This window comes from Monodelphis domestica, chromosome 1, assembly GCF_027887165.1.
Source record: "Monodelphis domestica isolate mMonDom1 chromosome 1, mMonDom1.pri, whole genome shotgun sequence".
NCBI lineage: Eukaryota > Metazoa > Chordata > Mammalia > Didelphimorphia > Didelphidae > Monodelphis > Monodelphis domestica.
Window position 1 is genome coordinate 423173126 of NC_077227.1, and position 12201 is coordinate 423185326.

The 12201-nt window shown below is 37.3% G+C and overlaps 1 protein-coding gene across 1 annotated transcript in view; it reads left to right on the forward strand.

Annotated features, from left to right (window-relative positions):
- LOC100016853 (prostaglandin G/H synthase 1-like) overlaps window positions 1-11815 on the forward strand; it is a 49049-nt gene extending 37234 nt beyond the window's left edge. The window contains exons 9-11 of the mRNA XM_056816852.1: window positions 831-1117; window positions 8965-9112; window positions 11478-11815. Of these exons, the coding sequence (XP_056672830.1) occupies window positions 831-1117; window positions 8965-9112; window positions 11478-11791 (749 nt within the window). The 3' untranslated portion in view covers window positions 11792-11815. The remainder of the gene's footprint in view (window positions 1-830; window positions 1118-8964; window positions 9113-11477) is intronic.
- The last annotated feature ends 386 nt before the right edge of the window (window positions 11816-12201 follow it).

Below are 12201 nucleotides of genomic sequence, written 5' to 3' on the forward strand. Positions count from 1 at the left end.
CTTTGTAGAGTCATAGAATGCATGCTGGACTTTTGAGTCAGGGAAGCTGGGTTTGAACCCTATACTTATTTCTCAATTTTATTTTATTTTTCAGTTAACAAGCATTTACTTTCTCTCCATTGAATTTCCCTCTCCTCTACTGAAGGATTTAAAACAAGAAAAATAAGACCAGGGTAACAAATATACATTCTTGCCATTTATTTCCTATATTACCTTGGGGCAAGTCCATTAACTTCTATGGGAAATCAATCCCCATAAATCATCAGCATTTCTATACATTACCAACAAAGTCCAGCAGTCATGGTCTCAATGACCTCATTTCAAAAATTGAACATGAGATGAAGGGAATACAGCTGTGACATCCCTTTGATCCTAGCTGTATGACCAAGGGCAAGTAATTTCATCTTAGTTTCCTTATCAGCTAAAAAGTGCTTTGCCTTCCCTGAGACTGGGGGGTTGGTTTCATTCGGTGTGACGGTGCCTGAGCCCCTCGAGGAACTGTCTATTTAGCCTTTTGGGGAATTTGAAGGGTCAGAATTAGAGACTTGAGATTTTAAAGATCATGTGGTCCAGCCTTCTCATTTTAGAGATAAGAACATTGAGGCCTGACTGTCAAGGAACTTATCCAAGGTCCCAGGGACTACAAGTAGATCAAAGACAAGCTCAGGTTTTCTTAGACTAAATCTGGTCCTTTCTTGATGCCATTGCTCTGCCTCTCTAAACAGGGCTTCATGCATGACCTAGCTCAGAGGTTCAAGAAAGGGAGGAAAGGAGCCATGGCCTGTTGTCCCTCTCTTCTCTGACCCTTCTGCCCTGATCAATCCCTCCAGGGGAGACCATCAAGATTGTCATTGAAGAATATGTGCAGCACCTTAGTGGCTATTACTTGAAGCTGAAATTTGACCCCGAAATGCTGTTTGGAGTCCCGTTTCAGTATCAAAACCGTATCTCCTTGGAGTTTAACCATCTGTACCACTGGCACCCACTCATACCTGACGTTTTTGTGGTGGGAGACAAGGAATACAATTATAAGCAGTTTGTATTCAACACCTCCATGCTTTTGGACTATGGTGTAGAGACCCTGGTGAATGATTTCTCCAGCCAGCGGGCAGGCAAGGTAGGTCCTAGGGTGGGGCTGGACCTCTTTCCTACTCTCCCAAACCAGTTGCCCCATAGCAAAAATGAAGCAAGAATGGAAAAATTAATGCATGCGAATTCAGAAGATGTGATCTGCATGGTACAGCGAACAAGTACTGGATTTGGAGTTAGGAAAACTTGAGTTCAAATTCTGTCTCAGATTCTTGCTAACTGTGATTCTGGGTAAGTCACTGAACCTTGATCAACCTCAGTTTCCTCATATATACTGGGGATTTCAATCTATAAAGTTCTGTGATGAGTATAACTATAATTCTTATTGATTGATCATTTGATTGATCGATTCACTACATTTGTAGGAAAGACCTATTGGTTCTGTAAAGTCCTAAACCAGGCATGACTGCTGGCATCCACCAGGTGGCAGCAAATTCCAATGGCAGTTGCAATTCCTAGGAACCAGTTCAATCTGAGAACCCCAATTTATGGCTCCCACAGCACAGACAGTTGTGGTGTAATGCATGGGCAGCTGGATCAGGTAGATTTGGGCTTGAGTCTTGGACCTGGCACCCACTGGCAGCATGACTGTTGTCAACACAACCACCTTCTCAGTGCCCTGGGAAGGTGCTGATCTGTGCTGGGAAAGGGAATTTTCTCACTAGAAATTCTTTACCCCAATGTATTTACAAGTCTGGTGTAACCACAACAAAAAAAAAAGGTGCATGTACAGGAGGAAAGATTAGACTTCTCTGTAAGGATTATGGTGCCAGAAGCAACAATAATAATTATTTTGTCATCCCTGGTATTATTGTTGCTCCATGAAGAATGGTAGCATTAGGGAGCCAGAACTGTGGGGTAATCCAGAGCAGCTCTGTGTCACCACAAGAATCCTTTCAGATCAAAATTAAAATATTGCCATAAAAGGAATACAGGAGTAAAACAATCAAGAGGGAGACAGAGTGAAACAACTTTCAAGAAAAGAAAAACCCAAAAGTTGACAAAGAACCTCTGGGGCACTGGGCTGAGAGGAGAGCAGAGGCAGCAAGATGTTGTTTCAAGGACTGAAGAGAATGTCAAGAGTAAGCCCCCTCCCCCTCCATCCCACATCTGTTGTCCCAGGTTCAGAACCTAAGTCCAACCCAACATTTATACCCTGAGATCATGCCTCGGAAAATAATGGTGTAAGCCAACCTACACCCCTTGAAATTTCAAACTCATGGAGAAGTTCAGAATTCTAGCCCAGGGCAGTCTGGGCTGAAGTGAGCTGATCATTGTGAGTCTAGTGCAAAGGAATACCAGTCTGTGCTTGTGATGAGGATGTAGTACACAGCTGGGGTTGACAGTAATAAGTACTGGTTTTTTTGCCTAAAGCTCTGGGTGGAGTTCCAAGACAGGGCAATCTAGGGTGTGTCTGATGGGATCAAGTATACAGTGAAACCAAAACCTTGAGCCTAATCCTGGGGATAGAATTTGATCAGCCCCTGACCTGACCAAGTTCAGAGTGAGATCAAAAGCTTATACCCAAGCCTGAGGCATCTTTAAGTTATCAGCATCTCAAAGGTCAATTGTATCAGCAGGGAGAGGTGGCTCTCAGAACTCTCAGCCCTCAGACCTTCACATCATTCCCCAAGAATTGAAACTGGCAAAACTCCACAAAATGAGCTGAAAACAGCATCAAGGAAGGACTGGGGTTTAAGAGGGTACCCCAACTTCCCAGAAAACAGAGCCTACCTATAATTAGATAGGGAAAATGAACAAACAACAAAAAAAAACCCCACCTAATTGTAAAGAATTTTTATGACAATAAAGAGCAAGGTACAGGTACAGAAGAGGACAATGAAGCCAAAGGAAACATGTGCAAAATCCAAAAGAAAAATATGGATTGGACGCAGATTGTGAAAGAGCTAAAAAAGACTTGAAAAACCAATTAAGAGAGGCAGAGGAAAATAGGAAAGAGAAATTAAAGTGATGCAAGGAGAAATTAAAGTGATGTAAGGAGAAAGGAAAGTGATGCAAGAAGAAATGAAAGTAATGCAAGAAGAAATGGGCCAATTAAAAAAGGAGAACCAAAAGCTGACAGAGGAAAATCAGACCTTAAAAATCAAAATTGATCATCTAGAAACTAATGATTTCAAGAGAAACCAAGAAACAATAAAACAGATTCAAATGAATGAAAAAAAACAGAGAAAAATATGAAATATCTTATTGAAAAAACAACTGATCTAGAAAATAAATGTAGGAGAGATAATTTCAGAATTATTGGACTACCTGAGAGCCATAATCAAGAAAAAAACCCTGGATATCACCTTACAAGAAATTATCAAAGAAAACTGCCCAGAGATCCTCAAATAAGAAAACAAACTTGAAATTGAAAGAATTCACAGATAGTAATTTCTTCCAGAAAGAAATCCTTAAATGACAACTTCAAGGAATATAATAGCTAAATTCAAGAGCCACCATGTTAAGGTGAAAATTCTTCAAACAGCCGGAAAGAAACCATTGAAATACCAAGGAGCTACAGTAAGGATGACAGAGGACCTAGTGGATTCTACTTTAAAGTATCAAAATGCATGGAATATGATATTCAGGGAGGCAAAAGATTTGGGTTTACAACCCAGAGTCACCTATCCAGCAAAACTGAGTATATTCTTTTCGGGGGGGGAAATGGACATTCAATTAGATAGAAGATTTCCAAGCATTGCTGAGGAATAAGGAGGACATAAACCTAAAATCTGAAGTCCAAACACAAGACACAAGAGAAGCCCAAAAAGGTAAATAAGAAAGAGAAAATTTAAGGGACTCATTAAAGTCAAAATGTTTATATGTCTACATGGAAAGAAGATATCTGTAATTTCCAAAAATAACTCAGTAGTAGTTAAGATAGAAGGAATTCACTCAGAAAGAGGATGGAGAAGTAAGGTGATTATGATATAATGTATATGATAATATAAGATGATATGAATGTGATGATATGAAGTGATATGTATGTATATAAATGATATATAAAAAATCAAGGGGTGGATTGCACTGGGAAAAAAGGGAAGGGAGAGATAGAATGGGGAAAATTATATAGCATAAAGAGGCATGTAAAATCATTATAGAAAGGTGAGGATAATGGTAGTGATGGGCAAAACATACTCTCATTGTAATTGGCTCAGAGAGGGAAAAACAAATATACTCAGTGGGGTATAGAATATTATCTTACTCTAATCAGTGGGGTATAAAATTCTGTCTTACCCCACAGAAAAGTGGAAGGGGAATAACACAAGGGAAGGGTGAGGTAATTTAAGGGAGTTGGAAGTGGGGAGGGTGATGAAAAGCAAAATACTGATGAGAAGGAATAGAGTGAAAGGGAATAGAGCAGGATCTAAAGGGCATAATATGATGGAGGGCAATACATAGTTAGTAACCATAACACTGAATGTGAGTGGGATTAACTCCCCCATAAAACAGAAGCAAATTACAGAGTAGATTAAAAAAATAAACCCAGTATATTTTGTTTACAAGAACCACATTTGTGGCAGGGTGACATGCACAGATTAAAGGTAAAAGGCTGGAGCTGAATTTATTATGCATCATCTAAAGTTAAACCAACATAAATCACATTATTATTTCAATAGATGCAGAAGAAACCTTTGACAAAATACAACACTCATTCCTATTGGAAACACTAGAAAGTATAAGATTAGAAGGGATCTTCCTTAAAATAACAAACAATATATATTTAAAACCATCAGCAAGTATCATCTTCAAAAAGGACAAGTTAGAAGCCTCCCCAATGAAATCAGGAGTTAAGCAAGGATGCCCATTATCACTCTATTATTTAATATTGTACTAGAAAGCTAGAGGTAGCAATTAGAGAAGAAAAAGAAATTGAAGGGATTAAAGTAGGCGATGAGGAAACTAAACTAGCACTCTTTGTAGATGATATGTTATACTTAGAGAATCCTAAAGAATCAACCAAAAGTTTAGTAGAAATAATTAACAACTTGAGCAAAGTTGGAGGGTTACAAAATAAACCCACATAAATTACTAGCATTTTAGATATTTCCAACAAAATTCAGCAGCAGGAGTTAGAAAGAGAAACTCAATTTACAATCACTCTAGACAATATAAAATATTTAGGAATCTATCTGCCAAGACAAACACAGAAATTATGTGAACACAACTATACAACACTTTTCACACAATTAAAACTTAATCTAAGTAATTGGAAAAATATTAATTGCACATAGGTAGGGTGAGATAATATAATAAAAATGACAATCCTATCCAAATTAGTCTATGTATTCAGTGCCATACCCATTAAACTACCAAGAAAATCTTTTATAGATTAGAAATTAGAAAAATTAGAAAAAAATTATAACAGTTCACCTGGAAGAACAAAAGATCAAGAATATCCAGTGAAATAATAAAAAAGTAAAGGATGGTGGCCTAGCAGTACCAGATATTAAACTGTACTATAAAGCAGTGATCATCAAAACAATATGTTACTGGCTAAGAGACAGAAGGATTGATCAATGGAATAGACTAGGGTTAAATGACCTCAGCAAGCTTGTGTTTGATAAATCCAAAAGTCCCAGTTTGGGGGGACAAGAACTCACTCAGATAAAAACTGATGGGAAAATTAGAAAACAGCATGGGAAAAATTAGGTTTAGATTAACATCTTACACCCTATACCAAGAAAAATTCAAAATGGTTAAATGATTGAAATATAAAGAGTAACATCATAAATGAATTAGGTGAACATAGAATAGTATAACTGTCAGATCTGTGGGAAAGGAAGGAATTTAAGACCAAGCAAGAGAAAGAGAACAGTACAAAATGTAAAATGAATAACTTTGTTTATATAAAATTAAAAAGGTTTTGTACAAACAAAACCAATGCAACAAACATTAGAAGGAAAGCAACAAACTGGGAAATTATTTTCATAACAAATCTCTAAAAGAGGTTTAATTTCCCAAATATATTACAAACTAAGTTAAATTAAAAAAAATCAAGTCATTCCCCAATTGACAAATGGTCAAGGGATATAAATAGGCAGCTTTCAAATGAAGAAATCAAAACTATCAATAAGCAAAGGAAAAAGTGTTCTAAATCACTCCTGATTATAGAAATGCAAATCAAAACAACTCTGAGGTACTACCTTACACATAGCAGACTGGCCAATATGGCAGCAAAGGAAAAGAATAAGTGTTGGAGGGGATGTGACAAAATTGTGACACTAATACACTGCTGGTGGAGTTGTGAATTAATTCAACCATTTTATAGGGCAATTTGGAATAATGCACAAAGGGCTTTAAAAGAATGCATACCCTTTGATCTAGTTAGGTTTGTACCCCAAAGACGTAATAAGGAAAAAGGCTTGTACAAAAATATTTATAGCCATGCTTTTTGTGATGGCAAAAAATTGGGAAATATGGGGATGTCCATCGATTGGGGAATGGCTCAACAAATTGTGGTAACTGTGATGGAATACTATTGTGCTGAAAGGAATGTTGAACTAGAGGATTTCTATGTGAGCTAGAAAGACCTCCAGGAATTGATGCAGAGCAAAAGGAGCAGAAGCAGAACATTGTACACAGAAATTGATACCTTGAGGCACAATCAAATATAACAGACTTTTCTACTAGTAGCAATGCAATGATCTCAGACAACGCTGAGGATCTTATGAGAAAGAATGCTATCCACATCTAGAGAAAGAACTGTGGGAGTAGAAAAGCAGAATAAAAACATATGATCAATCATATGTTTAGATGGGAATATGATTGGAGTTTTGGTGTTAAAAGATCACTCTTGCATATATGAATAATATGGAAATGGGTTTTGAACAATGATACATATACAACCCATTGGAATTGCTTTTCAGCTCTGGGAGTGGGGAGGGGGAAGGAAATAGGGGTGAGAAAATCATGAATCATGTAACCATGAAAAATATTATAAATAAATAAATAACATTTCTAAAAAACATGTTATCATGTATTAGGTGCTAAATTTGGCACTAGAAGTCCTGTGTTCAGGTCTATGTTTACTACTTATTTGGCTTTGGGAAGATCACTCTCAGAGCCTTGCCTATCAAAGGAGAGCAAAGACATTTGGGGGAAGGAGGGCCCTTGGAACTGAAATCTTTTCCAGCTCTTCAATATTAAGATCCTCTGAAACCTGGTTCAATGACCATGGTCTTCCCATCTCTGATCCTCAGTGTCTTCCTTTGTAAAGATTGAGAGAATTATAAGGCTAATAATGAAATAATAATATCCCAAATTTTATAATATGTATATTTTAAACATATATTATTTACTTTTATATGGAGGTGTATTTATATACAAATTGTGCATAGCTGTAATTCCTGGTGTCTCATAATAAAGGAGTTGGGCATAAAAGTACATTAGAGAGAGAAATGGTTAAATTCCATGGAGAGGCAGTTTTGTTCCTGAAACTGGAGTACAGACCACAGTTCAGGGTCAAACTCTAACTTCAAGAAATAGTCACTAAGATGATTCACACATTTGTCAATGAAGATCTTGATGGTCTCCCCTGGAAAGATCAATCATGGTGGATATTGTCAGAGAAGAAAAATTATATTGAAATATTATGCATTATGAATTGACATAATTTTAAAATTTGCATTATATTTCATGAATACCTACACTTAGGGTTTACTAGTTGATTTCTTTATAATAACCCTGTGAGAAAGGTAGAAATAACATGTAAAATTACTTTGAAAAACTATAATGTGTCAGTTAACATATTGATCCAAATATAAATTCTACTCCTGCAAATTTCCCAAATTTCAATACTAAAAATTTACACATTATAGTGGAATGTATGATGTATTTAGTGGGGACAGTGGATAAAGAGTTGTGCCAAGTCAAACTCTGGTCTCAGATATCAACTAGTTGTGATACCCTGGGCAAAGACATTTAACCTCTCTTTGCCTCAGTTTTCCTAACTAGAAAATGTGGATCATAATAGCATTTATCCTCAGATTTATTGTGAGAAGCAAATGATATATTTGTAATATGTTTTACAAATATTACAATACTATATAAATGCCAGCTATTATTTTATTATTACTACTCCAATTCCTACTACTGGGTTTCACATGCCAGTCTTAATACTTATTTGGTGATTTGGGACAGACCATCTCCCTCTGACTTCAGTTTAATCATCTATTTAGATAACTTCTTAGGTCCCTTCTAAATTTCTACCCATGATCTTCTGAAAGGATTGGATTTTCAAATTCAGCAACAAGGTATTCATTAGGTCTTGGCTATTTTACCTATTGTTCATATGTTGCCACCAGGGAGATTTTGTCTATGGTTTTTTGCTTCTGGCCATTCTGGTAGTTCCAATTGTGAGGCTCCTCAAAGGTACAGGTAGTTGGAAAAGAGGATGTTCTATGCTTTTAAAAAATAGGAAAAAATGGATTTCTTTTAGGACAAAAACTGGCTTTTTGTTCCTGATGAAGCTACTCCTACAGGCAGTGTAAAAAGGCCTAGAATTGGAGTCAGAAGACTCAGGTTTTCAAATCCTAGATTTACCATTTTCAGCTGGTATGGGGCAAGTTCCTTAACTTTTCTGGCTCTCAGTTCTCCCATGTGTGGAAAGCAGGAATTTGTGTGTGTGTGTGTGTGTGTGTGTGTGTGTGTGTGTGTGTGCTCGTGTGTGTGATGGAGGAGGTCAAACTAGATGATTCCTTTTAGTTCTAGATCCTTTGAGTACACATAGGAGTGACTAATTACAAGGAGGCAATTTCCTTACAATTTCCTCTTCATTGTAATGAATCAAATTTATGGATTATAAATTTTTTAAAAATCTGGGCCTGTCTGCTATTTTGTGAGCAACATGGGTGCGCTCTTCTTTTACAGATTGCTGGGATCAATAACGTCAACCATAATTTGAGGACTGTGGCTGAGAACACCATTCGTGTATCACGTCGCCTGAAGTTTCAGTCTTTCAATGAATACCGCAAACGATTTGGCTTGAAACCCTACACCTCCTTTCAAGAGCTCACAGGTCAGTGACACCCATCCTAGTTTTCTCTAGCTTCTCTCTCTGACCTCATGCTTTTTTGTTTTGTTTTGTTTTGTTTTGTTTTAGAAAAGGGAGGACTGGGCACTGGAATTGAGGGAGAGGGAAGCTAAGGGAATGAGGCTTAAATGTAACAGTAATATTACTCCCAGAACCCTTCCTTGTTTGGGATGGGGCGGCTGAGGCACTAGACTGGTAAATGGTCTTCCTAAGCTTTTGTGGCAAAACTTTGATTCCCTGTACTTAGATAGATTAGCCCTCAGAAAACAGATTGTTGATCTATGGTTGGGAACATCATTGAAGTCTTTTTCATTTAGTATAGGATGCATAAATACTTATCGCTTAGTATTTTTGTGTTTAAGGACCCTGGATTAACTTCAAACATAATGAAGCCTCAACAAAAAGACTTTAGGGGAGGTACACTGCTACTCCTATTACTCCTACTCCTACTACTCCTACTACTATTACTACTACTACTACTACTACTACTACTACTACTACTACTACTACTGCTACTGCTACTGCTACTGCTACTGCTACTGCTGCTGCTGCTGCTGCTGCTGCTGCTGCTGCTGCTGCTGCTGCTGCTGCTGCTGCTGCTGCTGCTGCTGCTGCTGCTGCTACTCCTTAAATTAGTAATGCATTTGATTTTACTAGAATGGAGGTCATAGGCAGCTGCTACTAACATTCATAGAAGTTCAGAATACCTGTCTTTCCCTTTTCTGTAGTTTAGCTATTTGCTTGTATGACAGATTCATGTCTAGGGAAATGTGGCTGTTCCCTTAGGTATTTGGCTCTTTTTAAATCAGTAGCTCATTCCTGATTACTTCTGGAGCATTTCTGTTTTAAGCAGTAGCCTGGGGTTCTACTCCCTCAAAAAAGGAGCATAAATAAAAGTGGTATTTTATGAAAGTATGAGTAAAAATCAAGAATAGGGCAGGTAATTTAATCTTATTTGAAGAAAGTCATGATAAGTGCAAGAGAATCATCATAAGGTCTACAGAATGATTAGAACAGAATTTCAAAGCTCATGTGGGAATGTAATCTTCAAGGCTTGTTGGGACATAGAACAAGTTTTTTGCAGGATTGCTAATTAGTCATGTTAAATTTCACTTGTGTTGACATACTAAGCTTTTAGCTCTTGGCATCTCCTTGAATCATGGCCTTGGGGATTCAGAGTATCTTCAATGGTTGATGATATAAGCTTACTGTACTGTCTTATCCTGTCATTTAATGCATGGCCTGATCCTGGAGTGGGCCAATGTGGGCCCTAAGTTCATTTTAACTTTGTTAGTCTTTGAAAGGATTAAACTTATATGAAACAAAGATTATTATTATCATCCTAATCATCCTTTACTTTTTTGTCTCAACCTCTGAATAAGTCCAGATCTCTTTGTAGTAAACTTAGAGTCAAAGTCATTTCCAGAAATTCAGTTTCTAACTTTTAGTAAATTTGTTAGATGTTAAATTTTTAAGAACTTCCTATTTATTTCTAATTTTAATCTTTTCTGAAAACAAGGATTTCTTAGTTCATGTTATCTGTTTCCCTTGGTGTGCTTTCCAATTGAAAATCCCTTGCCCCAGTTGGGTCTTTGATCCTAGTTCTAGTCTAATATTCTGATATTAAAGGAAGGGAAGGAGTTTTCTCAATTTTTCAAATCACAGATCACAAGTTTATGGAATTATAGATTTAGAGATGGAAAGGTCCTTAGCTACTATTGAGTCTAACCCTCTTATTTTACAGATGAAAAAACTAAGACATGTAGAAATTAAAACACTTGCCTAAACTCATAGTTAGTAAATAGCTGGAACAGGATTTAAACCTGTCATTGTGACTCCAAAGCCCAGGCTGTAGCCACAATGGTACACTGTCACTAATATCGAGTGTCTTGCCCATTATTTCATGACTCAGAAATGACAAATATTAGATGAAGATAAAGAAGATAATAGTTTACACTTAAGTAACACTTTAAGGTTTACAAAGTGCTTTTATGTATATCATCCTTGATCTTTGAAATAACTTTACGAAGTAGATGATATGATTATTTCTTTTATACAGATAAGGAAACAAGTTGAGAGTGGTGAGGTGAATTTCTCATATTCTTACAACTACTAGGCATCTGAGATAGAATTTGAATTCAGGATTTTTGACTCTAGGTTTGGCCCTCTATTCATTATTCTATCACATCATCTGATTCTAAGTCAGTTGTTCTTTTAGATACATCACACTGCCCTTATGGGTGAACAAGGAAGGTTGCTTCCCAGTGTCATCTTGGACATCTGCCTAGTTATTTCTAGGGGTGGGGAGGAGGAGTTGATCTGATCTATTTTCCCCCTTTCTTCTTTGTAGGAGAAAATGAGAAATCAGCAGAACTGGAGAAGTTGTATGGAGACATTGATGCTGTGGAGTTCTACCCAGGTTTACTTCTAGAGAAATCTCTGCCCAATTCTAGCCTAGGGGAGAGCATTGTGAATATTGGATCCTCTTTCTCCCTCAAGGGGCTCCTGTCAAACCCTATCTGTTCTCCTGAGTACTGGAAGCCCAGTACATTTGGTGGTCAGGTTGGCTTTAACCTTGTCAAGACAGCCACCTTGCAGAAGCTTGTTTGTCTCAATGTCAAAAAGTGCCCCTATGTATCATTCCGTGTGCCTGAAGGCAAGTAAAAGGTGAAGAGGCCATTTCCTGAGTTTTGAGAGAAGCATTAGGATTCCAGAAGGCTCTGTGTGGTTCTTATCTTCTGATCTGGAATTTGGGTTCTTGATTTCATATTGCAGTGTTCAGTTCTAAGCTGGTTTTCCCAAATGTTCTAGAGCACTGTACTCTTTGCTAACTTTCCAGAATATTTGAGATTCTGGTTTATCATTCCAGTGCATGGGTTACTGATAGACATTCTTGAATATTGACTGGATTTTTAGAACTTCAGATTGTAATTTGATTTTCTAGAGCATTGATTTCTTCTGTCCTCTCCAAATGAGTCACTAAAAGAACTTTGATCATCTAGGGAAGGTATCTCATATGTGCTCAGGTCCAAATGAAACTACATTGGCCTCAGACCTGGGATGGGATTGCTGTG